The 17,318-nt window shown below is 44.9% G+C and overlaps 1 protein-coding gene across 1 annotated transcript in view; it reads left to right on the top strand.

Moving 5' to 3' along the window:
• AK9 (adenylate kinase 9) overlaps window positions 1-17,318 on the top strand; it is a 191,235-nt gene that overhangs the window by 122,930 nt on the left and 50,987 nt on the right. The window contains exons 22-24 of the mRNA XM_019499938.2: window positions 2,436-2,560; window positions 12,810-13,022; window positions 13,620-13,901. Coding sequence (XP_019355483.1) covers window positions 2,436-2,560; window positions 12,810-13,022; window positions 13,620-13,901 — 620 coding nt within the window. The remainder of the gene's footprint in view (window positions 1-2,435; window positions 2,561-12,809; window positions 13,023-13,619; window positions 13,902-17,318) is intronic.

Below are 17,318 nucleotides of genomic sequence, written 5' to 3'. Positions count from 1 at the left end.
TGGGAGCCGAGAGAAATCTGTCCGTGCAGCCCAGGGCCCCATCCCAAGCTGCAGCCCACTGGGAAGTGCCCAGCCCCCATGGTCCAGCTCAGGCTGGCCCTTTTGTGTCCACCCTCAGCAACACCCATAGGCCAGCCTGGCTTAGCCCCACAGCCCCAGCCCTAGCCACAGGCGTGGCAGGAGGATGGCAGGGCCATGCTGGACATGCGGTGGGGGGAGGGGGAATCCCTGACACGGGCTTGTCTGGTTTATATGTGACTTCTGTCCCAAGCCTCTGTTGCTTACTGCTCGGCAATTAGCTCAGATCTTGCTGCCCCCCGATTGCAGCTTTGCCCTGCTGCTCTTACCATCTCTTAGTAGCAGGAGTTAGGGGATCCTACTACAGTGCTCTGCTACTTGGCTAAAATATCAAAAAGTGTGCTAAATAAAGTAAAGACTTATAAAAGCATTCCTAACAGGTGTTACTCTAATTTATATATTCATATGCCTATTTTTATTCCATATTTAAGCTATATATTGTCTAAAATTAGCCTTATCTTGTATCAAATCAGTAACTGTACTCCAAATGACCTTTAACACAACTTTTAGCCTATTTTTTTTTCCAATACATCTTCCTGTAATTTTCTAAAATAGCTTACACCTTATGACATCCTCTGGCCTGATCATTTCATTTGCCTCTTCTTCTCTTCCCCAAACTTGGATCAAGCAAATGCAAGGAAATGGTATATCATATTACTCTTAAGGAACTTAAGGTCTATGGAGCCAGATGAGTTTGACACCCCTGGTCTGTAGGCTATTTTAGGTCACACACTGGGTTATTGGGCCACATGTGAGGCAAGGACATACATTGGACCTAATATTTTTGCACCTGCTTGGATACAGAGCCCCAGTTACTGGGGGGTCATTAAAACATCTGTGTCATGGTTGGATCTCTACCTTCTGAAGACACAGATCCCAGTCCTCTGATGCCACTGAAGACTCATAAAGCCAGTAGGATTCCAGAACTCTCAAGGAGACATTCTCACTGACCTTGATGGCCACTCTGTCAATGGCCTGGTAGATTTGTGGAATCGCATGTTAGCTTTGGAGATAGACACAGTGGCACCCAGATGTTCACTTCTCTGGCAGCATCACAGTTCCCCCTAGTACACTGGGGAGTTGAGACAGCATAAGTGGGAAAGTAGACAGAGTGCAGGTAGCTCTTGACCTATGCTGCAGCTGACCAATTACAGCATAGATCTTTCTTAAATAACTGTGATCTGGACTTGTGCACATCCTGGTTTTTAAAAGCCAGTTAAGGAGACAAGGGCTGATGCTGTCAGTGCCTCCCTTTAGGAGGACAGAGTGCTGGACATTCCTAAGTCATTCGTTGTTCAGCCCCTACTCAAGAAAACTTCAGTTGATGCTGATTTCCAGCCAACTATCTCCCTTTTAAGGGAAGGTATTAAATAGGCAGTTGTCCTACAGCTCCAGGTGCATCTAGATGTGATACAATTCCTGGACCCCTGTCAATCAGGCTTTTACCCTGGGTGTAGCAGAGAGACTGCACTCATAGCCATGGTCAGTGATCATCCCTTGGTGGTGGACAGGGTTAATTGTGCCCTACTTATCTTGCTAAATCTTCCAATGGCCTTTGCTGCAGTTGCCTAGGAGGAGCTGATAAAGCATTTACATGATCTGGTGATATTCATGAGATTGTTCTAAACTGAGTTTGTTCTTTTTAGAGGGTGGTGATGGGTGATTCCTTATCATCCCCTTGGGACCTTCCCTATGGAGTCCCCTAGGGCTCCATCCTGTTGCCTCTCCTGTTCAACATGTATATGAGGCTGCTGTGCAAGACTGTGGGGAGAGTTGAGGTGCCTTTGGAGTGGGATTTGGTGTGCTGATGACACCCAGCTCTATCTTTCTCACCTGATCTGTGCCACTCAGTCTCTGTCTTTTGCTGGTGCCTGGCTGCAGTTGGGGACTGGATGCAGGGGAACAATTGAAGCTGAATCCAAACAAAAGAGAGGTGATGGTGATGGGCAGTTCACAGGACCCAGTGGGAATTGGGACTTTTTTGGCTTTTACAAGTTGTTTCGTTTTTCCTGTTTTGTTCATTTGTTTTATAAGTAATTTTGCTCTCTTTTGTAAGCTGCACTGACCCTTTATCAGAAAGGGAAGTATATAAATCTAAATATTTTGGGACATTCAATATATTTACATATATAGAGTTTAGGGAACATTCATCATGTTGTCAAGAGAATAAAATGTACTCAGAGTAGATGTGAGTTGTACAGTTTATGCATGAACAATCATGGAAAACCTGCCTGGCATGCTTTGTCTCTTGGTTTCATATATTTGTATGCTTTCCATGAGGAAAGGAAAGAACAAAAGTATTACCTGAACACTTTATTTTGGAAAATGTTTTAAATAAAAAAATGTAACTCTTTCAGAGTATTTTAAATATCATGCCTGGGAAATGTCTGCAGAAGATCTAGATGAAGAAACAGAGAACATACAGGCAGGAGAGGCTGTAGAAGAAGAGGAAGAGGAGGAAGAAGAAAATGAGGATGAAGATGTAAGCATGCTGAATTTGTTAATTTATCTTTTTATTTGGATTATCTCTTGGCTATGTGTATGAGCCAAATTCAGCCTGCCTATATAAATGTCCACAACATGGCCGTCTGGCAGGGCTGGGAGTGAGTGGCACTGTAGCACCTTCTTGTGGACGCATGACTTCTGCCTCCTTTGGACCCTCGGGCCCTTCCCTCCTACTTCCTGCAATACCTTGATGTTGTGTTTAAAAAAAAAGGTTGGGAAGCTTCCCACAGCCCAGAGGGAAGCTGGTCCACTGCCCTGCTGCCCTCTGTCCAATCTGCCATTGCCTTTCTTGCTGAGAGTTGTTGGACACTGAGTGCCTTAAGAGCTGTGTTCATGGCTTCTGACTACCCCTTCAGTGATGCTTATGCATCACGGGTATTGCCAGTTATCACCTCAGTGGAACAGCTTGCTCCAATGCAATGTTTGGCTCTCAGCCTTTGTTGGGGCTTCAGCCTTCTTTGCCTTGGCCTCTTTGCTCTAGCTGGGCTCCTTAGTACAAGGCCCACTGTTCTGGACCTTGGCTTCTGGGCCCTGGCCCTGGTCTCACCCTTCCCAGGCTCTGGCCGGCTCTCTGGCTTCAACCTGCCTCTGCTCATCCTTCCTGGGCCCTGGGCCCCTGGCCCCGTCTTCCCCTTTTTGGACTGTGGATTCTGGCCCTCCCAGCCTCAGACCACCTCTCTGGCCCCTCTTGAGTTCAAATTATTGGCCCTCTTGGCCCCAACTACTCGCTTTTGATGCCCAGGCCCCTGTCAGGACTCAAGGTTCAGCATACCTCTTTGGCATCCCACTGTGGCTTCCTCCTCACTCCTTGTAGCCACTTCCAGTTCACCAGGATAAACTAGAACATAAGGGCAAGCTGACACTTTAACAAAATATTCCTGCTCTAGGTAAACACATTAGAGTAGCCCTCAGCTCCTGCATTCTCACTGCTCTGCCCTCAGAGTGCTTCGGTGCCTGCAAGGGGTTCCCAGACAGTCACTCGCTCCGGAAAACTTGGCTCCCTCTGCCTAAGGCATTTGGCTTATCTACCTGGGCACTGCCTTATCTGAGCCAGGTGACTCATTAGCACACATAGATGTTTACCTTTAAGGCTAATGGACAGCTCCATCTTCCCTGCTCCAGCTTACATCTGCTACATGCAGCCCTTGGTCTCACCTGCTTATCTGCCTACACCACAGGCTAGCTAGCTGTTGTCTCCCTTTTTAGTAACAGGGGCCTTTGGCTCCCTGTTACAGGCTGTGCACATAGGCTGCAAAAATATTTTCATTGTATTTCCAAATTCTGACTGACGATGGCTTTATCCCAGCAGGATACATATATACTCTGTGCTGGTAGAGAGAATTTGCTTCACTGCTATTACTAGATGAAAACATAAGTGCATACAAGTCCACCGTTAGGACAAAATCCCTTTCTACATTCTTCTGTAACATGGAGGCAAGCTTTGTGTGTGCTTAGAAGCTATGGAATATATCCCATTTCTGTTTGGCTCTTGAAGTGCTGCATGAATGCTGAATATAAGTGTTTTGTTCCAGTAGCATACAACACAACCATATGCTGCTAATTACATGATATATTAGTACAAGGTTCCCTCCTGTATACTAGTTTCCCAGCACAAGGTGTTTGGATGCTTTCAGTACCTACTACACTTTGTGGTGTCCGACTGGCTTGCCGGGCTATGGCCGGGAGCCCGGAACGTCAGGTGGGTACTTCGGCGAGTGGAGTGGAATTAGGCACAGATGCGTATTGGTAAAATAGATTGTTTACTTACGCCCCCGATGCATACAGCGCAGGAAGAAGCTGACTTGATTGCAGTTACAAACGTAGCGAGAGCTCTTTGAAACAAGACAAGACGTTCCGTAAACGGCTTATCAAGCATGCAGGGGAGGGGGTACGTCAGGGAGGTCGGTGACGGGGAGTTGTTGGTGGGTGATCAGTCCGCCAAGTTTTACTCCAGGATGCGTGCGGAGTTCTCCAACGAGGGCGGAAACCATTCGTACTTTTATATAGTTAGCAAGCCAATCATTAGTTGTTAAGTGGGAATAATTTGTAACCGGCCAATGGGTGGCGCGCACGGTTAGCTAATTATGAGGACTCGTTGAAACTTAAACAATGTAGCTGTTGGACTTGGCGGGCTTTTTAGGCGGGCTTTTTACTGTGCTGGGATTTCCTACTGTGCCATAGGCATTTAATTAATGAGTTCTGACACATTCATGGTACCTGAAATGCTACCTGAAATCCCAAGCTACCTTGTCATTTGTATGATATCAGGAATAGGGTGCTTCTCTTTTCCCATCTCTTTGTCCAACCCAATATGTGGTACTGACAGATGTGATGGTTTGTTTCTATTTACCCTGGATCCCTACTGCTTTTGGTGTGTTTAAAATTTGATACCAAGATGTAGACCTATGTCCTCAATGATTCTACATCCTTCTTTGTTCAGTCCAAAACCCAGTGTGGGGCTCTTCCTACCCCTATATCTAGAGCTCCATTCTTAGACATTGAGAAGCGTCCTAGCTTTCCTCTGATTCTAACAAGTGGGAACATATTACTATTATATTTGTTTGCCTTTAAGTTAGCCCAGATAAGAAAAGTAGGTTATCCTGGCATTCCAGGTACAGGAATTACTAGTTCCACATGCTGCAGTTCCTGCTTCATGGGGATCGTTTCATATAATAGGCAGTGGCCATGCTGGGAAGCTTAGCACCTGTATGCAAGAAAGGGTCATGCAAAGGTGAAAGTCTACTTTCTCAAAAGAATATCTGCCTCAGTTCCATCAAGAGAAACAGCTGAATATGAGAACCAGCTTGAGAAAAGAGACTTCAAGTTGCTGTGACCCTGTTCTCTTTGCCAGGTACGATGATTGTACCAGGCTCTCTTTAGGGCCCCATGACTTTAAATTTGTATAGAAATTAACAAAAAAGATAGCAGATTCACTGTAAGTTCTGTTTGAGAAGGTACACAAAATTCCCCACATTATTGCACTTCAGACTAAGAAATTGGTCTTAAAGTCTACAGTGTACAGAGTCATGCCAGACTCCCTTCAATATTGCTTCCAGTTCCATGAATAAGAAAAAGTATTATGTTTCAGGTAAAGACATGGAATATTTAAGTTAAATTAAATTTTCACTGCCACAAAGTCCCTTCTTGTAAAAGCAGCCAACAAAAATAATAAAGAACATCCCTTAGAATTACTATTTGATGAAGAGGCTATACTTTTTGAACACTTCAGAGTAAACTCAACAATGAGTTTACAATTTCATATTTAAAATTACTTTTATACTTGTGGTAAAATCTATTAACTGAATTACTGACAAGCTGCTTAAGAAAGCAAAACAATTTCTACTGATCATAAATGAAAATAAGATACTAGGAAATTCTTTGATGCAAACAGTTGAAAACAACATGTATCACTTGATTTATAGCAACCACTATAATTATGCAGTACTCTGTGTGCTTTCCATTTTGAGGTACCCAACATAAAAGCAGTCAACTGTGGAGCATTTACTGTTGAGGTAAATAGTCTTTTCTGTGAAAAGACAGATAAATCTCACCAGACGTTTTTTATTGGGAATTTATATTCCTCCAACAAAGGAAAAATTCAATAAAACTCAAGACTATTTCCCCTTCCTTCCTCTACTAAAGTTGTCATAAGCCACTAATAAATATCAGGGGATGCAGGAGAAAAAACCTACAGTGCCTTCCTTTCTTTCCGCCCAACCATTGTTATCTACCAAACATCCATTTTGACAGAACCATCAAGCACCATTCAGCAAACATTCTCTTAGTCTGGTTTGCCTTCCTTTTATTTTCATCCCGTATGGAGAACACTTATCCTATTGTTTTACAGACAGGAATATGACATCAGTAGGCAAATTTGATTTGGAAGCTATATTGGTGGAATATATGGTTAAGTTTCAAGAAATACACAATTGCCCCTTGCTTTCCTTGGGCATGTCCTTGCATGCAGGGGTGTGCAGTTGCCACGGCAAAAATAACAGTGGCACAAATTTGTGCTGTTTCTTTTTGCTGCAGCGCAAGCCTCTGCATGTAGGGTTGGTGCGGGGCAAACTGTCCCAGGTGGGTTAAGGGAGGCTGGGGCCAGCACCTGTCCTCGCCCCAGCAGCCTTACCTGGGATCTTGGGGGCCTCCTGGGGCACCAGCAACAGAGATCTATTTTCACGCAGACATGTATCCAGCACCCAAAAGACTGAGATAGAATCATAAAACCGGAAGGCACCTGTAAGATCATCAAGTCCGGTCCCCTGCCCTGGGCAGGAAGTTATTGGGCTCAGATGAGCTCGACAGGATGCCTGTCCAGCCTCATCTTGAACACCTCCAAGGAGGGTGACTGCACCACTTCTGCTGGGAGTGTGTTCCAGATTCTGGTGACCCTTACAGAGAAGAAGTTTTTCCGCCCATTAGTCTTCATCCTCCCTTGAGGTGCCCTCCTGAATAGTTGCTCTCCTAGTTCTTGATGCTCCCCCCTGATGTACTTGTAGGCAGCTATCAAGCCACCTCTGCCTTCTCTTACTCAGACTGAACAGGCCCAGTTCCTGGAGTCTCTCCTCGTAGGACCTACCCTCAATGCCCTTAACTGTATGGGAGGCCCTTCTCTCTACCCTCTTGAGTTTATCCACATCCTTCCTGAAGTGCAGCACCCAGAACTGGGCACAGCATTCCAGCTGAGGCCTCACCAACACCAAATAGAGAGGGAGGAGTATCTCCCTGGATCTATTGGCCACACATCAGCTGATGTACAGCAGAGATTTTTTGCCCTTCTGCAGCCTCATCACACTGTTGGCTCATATTCATCTTCCAGTCAATCATGACCTCTAGGTTTCATTCAGATGCTGTGCCAGCCAGTGGACCACCACCCATTGTATAGTTGTGGTGAGGGTTCTTCCTACCCACGTGAAGGATCCTGCACTTCTCCCTGTTAAACTTCATCTGATTTCCTTCCACCCATAATCCAGTCTGTCAAGGTCATCCTGGATCTTTACCCTGTCCTCTGGTGCGCCCACATTTCCCCACAGTGTGGTATCATCCGCAAATTTAGTCACTGAGCTTTCCAACCCCTCATTCAAGTCATTAATGAATATATCGAATAGCACAAGTCCAAGCACTGAACCCTGGGGGACACCACTGGAGATGCCCTCCAGGATGATGCCATCCCATCGAGCATCACTCTCTGGGAGTGGCCTCTAAGCCAGTTGTGCACCCACTTCACTGTAGACTGGTAAAGCCCAGTACTCTCCAGTTTGTTAGAGAGAATCCCATGGGAGACAGAGTCAGAGGCTTTACTGAAGTCTAAGTAAATGATGTCAACCTCATGTCCCTCATCCAGATGGTTAGTGACCTGGTCGTAGAAGGACACAAGGTTCAACAGGCATGATCTACCCTTGACAAAGCCATGCTGGTTGCTTTTTAGCACCCCATCCATTACCAGCTTGTAGCTGATGACCTCCTTAACCAACTTTTCTAAGATTTTACCTAGGACCGAGGTCCGACTGACCAGTCTGTAGTTTGGGGGGGGTCATCCCTCTTCCCTCTCTTAAAGAAGGGCACCAAATTGGCCCTCTTCCTGTCGTCCAGGACCACTCCCAAGTTCCATGACTCTTCAAACAGCTTGGCCAGTGGTGCTGTTATAAGTTTGGCCAGTTCTTTCAGGATTCTCAGGTTCAGGTTTTCTAGCCCAGCAGACTTGAAAATGTCCAAGCATTGTAGAAGATCCCTCACCTGTTCTGGGCTGATTTCTTGTAGGCTGTTGCCTTCCCCCTGTTCCCTGGGTCTCTGGTCAGGTGAGCAGCCCCCATTGGATTATGTATTTAGGAGTTCTGTCTTTTCATGGGCATCGACTGTGGGCTGTCCCTGGGTATTCAGTAGGAGTCCAATAGTGAAGCCTGATTTTTTCTTGCTCCCTGTGTATCGGTAGAAGGATTTTTTGTTGTCTTTTATATTGGTTGCCAATTTGATCTCCATGCCTACCTTAGCTTTCTGTGTCTCATATCTGCAGGCCCTGGCAATACAGATGTATTCTTCCTTGGTTGTGGAGCCATTCCTCCATTGTATATGTACTTCTTTTTTTCTTTTTCAATAGCTCTCTAATATCCCTGGTGAGTCAAGTGGGTCTCCTGGCTTCTTTCTTGCCTTTTGCCCATGTGGGGATGGCCTGTTTTTGAGCCATGAGAATTGCCTCCTTAAGGAAGCACCATCATTCCTGCACTCCCAAATCATCCAGTTGCTGTTTGTAGAGGGCCTCTCCAACAAGCCTCTTGAGTTTGCCAAAATCTGCCTTCTTGAAATTTAGGACTTCTGTTCTGGAGACTAACTTCCCAGTCTTACAGTGGATGGTGAACCTTATCAGGTCATGGCCACTGTCGCCCAGAGTACCACCAATCCTAAGTTCGCCTATGATGTCCTCCCCTTTGGTCAGCACTAAATCCAGAGTCACCTTGCCCCTAGTAGGCCCTTCCACAACCTATGTCAGAAACAGATCATCTATTGTTGCCAGGAAGTTGGCTGAGCTGTTGAGGGTGGCTGAATGGTCTTCCCAACAGATGTCTGGGTAGTTAAAGTCATCCATGATGATCATGTCTCTAGCACTAGCTGCCTCTGTCAATTCTCCTGAGAATGCTCGATCGCTCTCTTCCTCTTGGGAGGGAGGCATGTAGTAGACTCCCACCATCAAATGTCCCTCTCCTGGTCCCCTTTGTAGCCTGACCAACAGGATCTCAAGGGACCCTTCCCTGCTGTCAAATGTGACCTGTAGGGAGGGGTACTGCTCTTTCACATAGACAGCCACACCTCCTTCCATCTTCCCAATCTGACTCTTCCTATAAAGCCTGTAATCCTCAATATTCACTGCCCAGTCATGTGTATTGTCCCACCAGGTCTCCATCAACCCAATCAAATCGAATTCCTCATCAGCCAGAAGGAGTGCCAGTTCCTCCTGTTTATTTCCCATGCTTGTGGTGTTCCCATAAAGGCATCTGAGCTCTCCCTTAGCCACCTCTGGTTTTCTGTTACATTGTCTGTGTCTCAAGATGTCAGTATACATCTGGACATCCATTGTTTGAACACCCTTCTGTGTATCATTGTGGCTAATGGATTCTGTTTCAGCAGCGGAATCTTCTCCCCGGCCCCCGGACGCTAGTTTAAAGCCCTCCTCAGCAAGTCGGCAACTCTTGCGGTAAAAAGCTTCTTCCCTCTGCTCGTGAGATGAATACCATCTCTTGCATGGAGGCTGCTCTAGTTAAACTGCGTATCAAGGTTGAGGTATCCAAAACCCATGTGATGACACCATCTTCTAAGCCTTTGATTGACCTCCTTGATACACTTCTTCTGCTGAAAACCATGGCCCCTGACTGGGAGGATTGCAGAGAAGACAGCTTGTGCTCCTAGGTCCTTGAGCTTTGCCCCCATGGTCCTGTAGTCTCTCATGACCCTCCCAGGTTCTTGCTGTATCGTTGTGCCCACACAGACAAGGAGCATGGGGTAGTGATCAGTAGGGTGGACCAGTAGAGGGATACTTGCTGTTACATCCTGAATCTTGGCTCCTGGAAGGCAGCAGACCTCTCAAGCAAAGGCGTCTAGCTAACAGATGACTCTCTGTGTGCCCTGCATCAGAGAGTTTCCCATGACTATCACTCTACAGTGTTTGCTTTCTGGGGTTGGTGCATTGTTCACGGGTGTATTGTCCATCAGTGGTGTGAGGGCTTTGTAACTGTTGCGCAGTGTTATTAATGGGACAACTGTTTCATGTTGTGGCCTCAGTCCTGACATGACCAGTTTTCACTCACTATCAGTTGGGGTATCTTGTTCAGGCCCGCTCATCAGCCCAGCCTCTGCGTTGTTCTTCTCCAGGTACAGAGCCTGGAAGTAAGCATCAATCTCTGCGTCATGTTCCCTGATGGTGTGCAACCTGTCCACCTCCTCTTTGTAGCTCCCTTACCCGGCCCTCCAGAGACTCCAGCAGGGAGCACATCTCACAAGTAGGAGCACTTGTGCCCTTGATCTCAGCATCCAGCAGGTGTGCCAGGCAGCCTGTGGAGTCAAAACGGAGTCAAGGGCTCCGTCTGGTTAGAGGCCAGGACCATAGGCTCTGTCTGGCTGGAGGTCTCTGAGGCACCAGGAGATGGTGGGCCATTCAGTCCAGGAAGCCCAGGGGTGCAGCGCATACCCATGACCATATTGCAGGATGACCCTGGTTGTGTGGCTGCCTGGGTATTTGTATGAGTAGGAGACCAGGTGGGTGTTATTGCTCCCAATAACGTATTCCCCCCAGCTGCTGCTGCTGATGCTACTGCTGTGGTTAGGCAGGCAGGGTTGAGCAGCTGCCTGTAGGGGGTTCCCCTACCTTCCCAGCTTCCCAAGTGACTGGGGGATTCCCAGGGTCCCTGGGCCCCTCCCTGGAGGGGGGGAGGATTGGGCCCTTGTCCCCTTTACCTGGTGATCAACAGTGGTGTGCTGGAGGACTTTCCTCAGCATGGGGGGGCTTCGGTTTCCTAGGGTGTGCTGTGCCATGTGTGGGGCAGCCGGGGGGCAACTCAGGACTGAGAGTGCCCACCAGGAAGCCCTTTTGCATGCCTTCCTGCGCAAACTCATGCACTGGACCCAGAGTGCACCTGTTTGATTTATCTGTCTGAACCATTATTAATATAAAATGCTGACCTTTGTACTGTCAGCAGTACTAAAAATGTTTACAGAGGTCTTAGCAGTACTTGCCACCCATCTGCATTAACAGTATAACAAGGTATTAACAGTGTGTGTGTTTGTGTAGACAGTTGGACAAAGGAAAATCTTATTGGGCAGCTTTAGGAATTGATAAACACATTCCTTTATCTTTTCTATACTTTTGGCCTCTTGGTGACTGAAGAAAATTCTATCTTGGCACCACCAGCACAGACATAGTATCTGATGGAATGAGACTGATGTCTCAGTAAAAGTATACTTACCTTTCAAATTATTCCAAATCATGACTATGCTAATCAGTTGACATCAGTGGACTCTTCAGAAATCAGTGAGATCTTTGTCTTCTGAGTCAAATGGCACTCAATGTCTGCTGGTGGCTGAGGGCAGTTTATATCCAGAGCAGCGCAATCTAGAGGATTTGGTCTCTGTTCATTGGAGTTTCTGTCAACTGGCAGAAAACCACAAGTAGCTTATGTCAGACCCCCTCTTTTTTCCCCCTATGTCAATGGAAACAATAGTAAGAACATATCTTTAATGAGCTGAAGAACCTATATAAATGGTTATGCAATATAAGGCACTTAATATTATTGTTTCACATTAATACTCTAGAGTTCAAAGTAGTGTACAAAACACATTAGCAATTTCTGCTATTCATTTAACTCAATCCATACATATAATGTTTGACCATATGACAACAGCATACTATATAAACAAGCAAATAGGAGTGTTTGTTTGAATGCAACTATCTATGGAAGCAATATGGCGCTGAAACTGGCAAAAATACAATCAGATCATTGTAACAGCAGATAACTTGCCAGGTGTAAAAAGATACACTAGTCAACAGGTTCAGAAGATGTATCTTCAGGGACCATGAAGGTAAGCTCCAAAATGTGATAGTACAGGTTATAGTCTGTCTTGTGGTCTATAGTATATGGGTATAATCACACACTGTACACATTGCACCTAGGCACATTGTAATTAAGTGGAAGATATAAAGTTTGGATTGGATTTTAGGAAGTGTTTCAGTCTGGAACTTTGGTTCATCACTATTTCTAGTAACTATGTACTGCAGGGTACACTACAGCACGGGAGTCGGGAGGGGGGTCTTGCCCACATGGTGAAAGCAAAGGGGACTCTTGGTGCAGGAGAGGGCTCATGCAGCAGAGAAGAGACTTGTCCATGCAATGGGGACAGTGGGGGGGGAGGCTTGGCAAGCTGGACTTGTGTTGTTCATGGGGCAGCAAGGGGCCCATGCAGCAGTGGGGAGATCCATGCTGCCTGTTCATCAGGAGGACTCCATCTGACATGGTCTCAGGGTGTCCATGCAGCTCTTGTGTCCTGCAGCCCAGGGTCCATAACTGGTGCAGCATGTGGCCCCAGCTGCTCTGCAGTTGGACATCCCTGAGTTAGTCTATAAGTTAGTCTATAACTCTACCTTGCCTTTTGCCAGTCTACTTTAAATACTATTTTCTATTTTATCCAAAGTCTTTTTAAAAAAAAAAAGATTTTTTTTCTAAAATGTTGTATATTTTTAGGATGAAGAAAAAGTGAAAGAAAAGAAAAGGCACATGGGAGACACTAAACATTTTTGTCCAGTGACCCTGAAAGACAACTTTGTCCTTTACCCAGGGCTCTCTGAACATGCAGCTAAATATCGAGAGAAGACTTATTATTTTGCAAGTTCTGAGTGCAAAGAAAAATTTTTGGAGAACCCTGAGGAGTACGTGGCTCGAAATAAACCATTACAAGTAAGGATATTTAAAAATTGTTCAAAACAGCTTGCTGATAGGAAATTGATATTACATATTCCTTTTTAACCTTTGATTACCATAGACAGTGATGCTGTACATTGCCATAAGCATAGTAGGCACATCACAAAACCAAGTAAGACATACCCAGTGAGCTTTTATTGAAAATGTAGATGTAACAAATAAATAAAGACTATGAACAAAGCAGGAGGGGAGGGAAAGGAAAAGTGTTTGCAATAGTAAGACTGCATAGTTACTCAATAAGGCATGTAAACATTTTGATCACTCAGTTAATATAATAGTTTTGTTAAATTATTTTGAACAGATTTCTCATAAATGAAATGGGAAAAGAGGAAGATATGGTGGGAACTAGAAAAATAAAATAAAGTGAAATAGAGCAGAAGAGAAAAAAGTGAATCTGCTACATTATAGCTTTATAACATTAAATTATATGTGGGCTGATGCTGCTTTTGAGAGCATTTTTATGCTTGCGTTTTTGGAATTTAGCATTCATGCAATAAGGCTTATATGATGATAGTGTAAGTGCATGTTAGCATCCAAACTGTAATAAAACAATTTCAGTATTTTTTCTGATAGGCTCCTCCCATAAGACTGTGCATTCTGGGCGCACGTGGAGCAGGTAAAACTACTTGTGGCCGATGGCTAGCAGATAAATTAGGTATTTTCCATATTCAGTTTGAAGAATATCTACAGGAAATGATTATGCAAAAAACAGAAAAGAGAGTTGAACCAGAATTTGATGAAGAGCCTGAGGAAGATGAAATAGCAGCTTTTTCTCAGGAATTAACAGATTCCTCTCAGACCACTGTTGAAACTGAAAATTCACCTGAAAACAAAAAGTATGGCAAAAGCAAACAGGTAATAATAAAACACATAAATACATAAAACACATAAAATAAAAATAAATAAAACAATACAATAAATAAAATACACAATAAATAAAAATAAAAATACATAAAATACATAAAATTAAAATAAAACATAAAAGAAAATGTGTGTCTTCTTTCAGCAAAATCATATTTTCTTTTATAAAACCATGGTTCACAGACTACAGTAATTATTTTCCATGATATTATCTAAGTTAGCATAGTAAAATAAGTAATATCAATTCTTTCCAATAAAATTATAATTTATTTGTTCATAATGTTCATGCTTCCTAGAATTATGTATGGCTATGCTGAAGGTCACATATATATGATATTGTTGAAAAGAGCAAAGTATAAAAAAAGGAGGAGGCAGAAATAAAGTTCAAAAGCAATAACAATTCCAATATAAGATATATCTGTACAAGTAACTATATATGTGGATCCCACTCAGTGCTCATGTACCAGCTGCCTAGGAGTTCAGCAGCTTTCACCAACAGTCTTTATTGGGGATCATGTATGTAGGGCTACCATATGTCCGGGTTTTCCTGGACATGTCCTCTTTTTGGGTCCCCTCATCTCTGTCCAGGCGTTTTTTTTTCAAATACAGTATCAACAAATGTCCAGGATCCTGCTCTGCTCAACATTGAAGTTTTTCCCAGCACTACCTGGCTTGCCCCAGCAAGGAGCTGCTTGGGGCTGGTGGGAGCAGGGGGAGGGCAATTGGAGGCAGGGCCATCATGTGCATCTGGCTGGCATGCAGTCAGGCAGGGTGGTAGGACCAGCCCCAGCAGCTGCACGCAGGTAAGTCTATGGGGGGTGGGGCTTGGAAGGTCAAAGTCTGAGGACTGTGTGCATATATGTGTGTGTGTGTGTGTGTGTGTGTGTGCACATGGCAGGGGTGTGTGGCTGGCATAGGTGTTGGGGGGGGGGGCTTGATGCCAGCCACCACTGGGAGAAGCTGTTTGGGTGCTGGGGCTGCAGCAGGGCAGGGGAGGTGGCAGAGGCACCTGCCAGTCCAACAGGGGAAGGGGGCAGGGGAATCCTTTGGGGACAGCAGGGAGCTGTATGACCAGGCTGGTGGCACCAGGGCTGGTGCCTGTGCTCTCAGGGGCAGGGCAGCTGGAAGACACCGCAGGGCTGGAGGGAGCAAGGGGCTGTGGCTTGAGAGTAAGGGTCACCAGGAGGGCTGGGAGGGCAGGAGGCTGTGGGTCAGGAGTAAGGGGCACTGTGGGGGGGGAGCAGTGACTGGGTTGGGAGCATGAGGCATAGGCAGTGCCAGGGGGCTGCAGATTGGGAGTGAGAGACACCAGCATGGTCTGTAGGGTACAATACTATGGTTTGGAAGTGAACGACAGCAGCAGGGCAGGGGGACTGTGGCTTGGGTGTGAGAGCAGAGGCAGGGCACAGACATATCACTGCCTCCCCCCCACAATCATATTACCCCCTCCCCCCCAACAGGTGTCCTCTTTTTTGAAACTGGAAATATAGTAACCCTAATGTATACATCCTTCCTGCCATTACACTTATCTATATTTCCTTAACTAACCTTATATTCCTTATCTCTATTTCCCTAGTTTCCTTATTGTCCTTATTTCTTTTAATTGTCTTAGGAATCACTAACTGATGTGAATCAGTTACCATGGAGCTGCTATAGAATTACAGCAAAAGCTTTGTTATCCGGCACCCATGGGGAGTGGGAGGTGCCGGATAACCAAATCTGCCAGTTACCTGAGAGGCCTGAACAGGCATCTTTGCCTGTTCAGGCCACCACCCCTCCCACCATGTCCAGAGCACTGCCTCCCTCACGCCGCATCAGTGTGCTGGGGGACAGGGAGGGGGGCATGTCCCTTGTAAGGTGCTGGATAACGTGGCTTTCACCGTACTGCAGTTAATGCTCATGCTGTACTTAAATACTACTGTACTTAAAATGTCCTAAATCGGAGTGGCCAACCTGCAGCACCTGTGCTCCAAGTGGCACGGGCAGCTTGTGTGTGTAGCATGTGGCTGATCAGAGACAGGAAAGGCAGCACAGTGACAGATGGGACAGGATTCAGAAAACCGAGCAGCAGATTGGATAGGGAGTGCAGGACAGGATGCAGAAAGTAGATCAACAGATCAGGCAAGGGAAGGAGATCAGAGTGGGACTGGGGGGAGGGTATGAGGCTAATTTGTGGCACAACTGCCCAAAAGTTTGGCCTCCACTGCTCTAAATTACCTATAACTTATGTTTAGCAGTTATTGCTTCATATTAGTCAGCTTTTATTTTACTTAGTTACCACATATATCTAACTTGTGTTACTTAATGTCACTTGCCTGTTCTACACTTATATCAAACTATGCTTGGGACTTTGACCCACTTATTATAAGACTACTTTCAATACAAGTCCCTAGGCCTGCTGGTTCACTACTTGCTTTATAGCAAAAGCTATATTCTTTAAAATTACTTAAACTAATACATAGCATGTAAATGGAATACACTTAAGTCTACTACGGAGTCAGTACTGAGGAAGAGAGAGACTGAAAGTCACGTTATAATTTTTTTTAAAGTAGCACTGGTAAAGATGATACCAGAGGTGATAACTTCTTCAGTGCTGATGCAACAATGATTAAAATCACAGACCCCTGTACAAAGCATCAGGATTTCATCTACTAAATCTTTTGTACTGACACAGAAGGCTCCTTTGTCTTCTGCTCAGTTTATGACTCACTCGCCACAATTTAAAGAATGGCAGCTGAAATGTAGCTGCCTGTTGCTCCACAACTTTCACTTCAGAGAGAGTTGCTAGCACTTACATTGATGATATGTGGACAAAAATTGCCTTTTAGCGGTCAGGTAATTTGGAGGTAGGGAATATTCTACTGCAGAACAGCAACCTCTCCACTTTGGCAAAGTACAGACATTATACTTTTACAAGTATAAGTGATTGGAAATTGATTTATACCCATAATGGAACACAAGTTTGGTGCACAAAACCAGTCTATACCTGTAACACAACAGAAGTTCTGCACATACAAACTGGTTTAAAAATGGCAGAGCCCAGTCTAAGAGTTGCTCCTCCTCCCAAGGGTGAATGCATGTTCTGTTTGCTACTGATCTAGACTATGCCACTTACAGAAAACTGCATAACTTAGATAGATTCCGTCTTGGGCTTTTTGAATGCCTGTACCTAGCCAAAATGAGCACATATAGCAAAATTAAAGACTTCTTACTGTGAAGGGTAGATCAGTTTACTCTTTTATTTCTTGGATCATAAAGTACTTATTGTTCAAATGATTTGGCTTGTATTTAAATTCTATTAAGGTTCATTAAGCAGTAATTTCAGTCTGTCATCAACCAGTCCTGGATACTTCCAGTTTTCTCATCATTATATAGAAATCAAATCAATAGATTTCTGAAAGACTTGTCTAA

This window comes from Alligator mississippiensis, chromosome 1 (genome assembly GCF_030867095.1).
Source record: "Alligator mississippiensis isolate rAllMis1 chromosome 1, rAllMis1, whole genome shotgun sequence".
NCBI lineage: Eukaryota > Metazoa > Chordata > Crocodylia > Alligatoridae > Alligator > Alligator mississippiensis.
The sequence above is the reverse complement of the archived record's forward strand: the minus strand, read 5'-3'. Positions and strand labels throughout refer to the sequence as shown.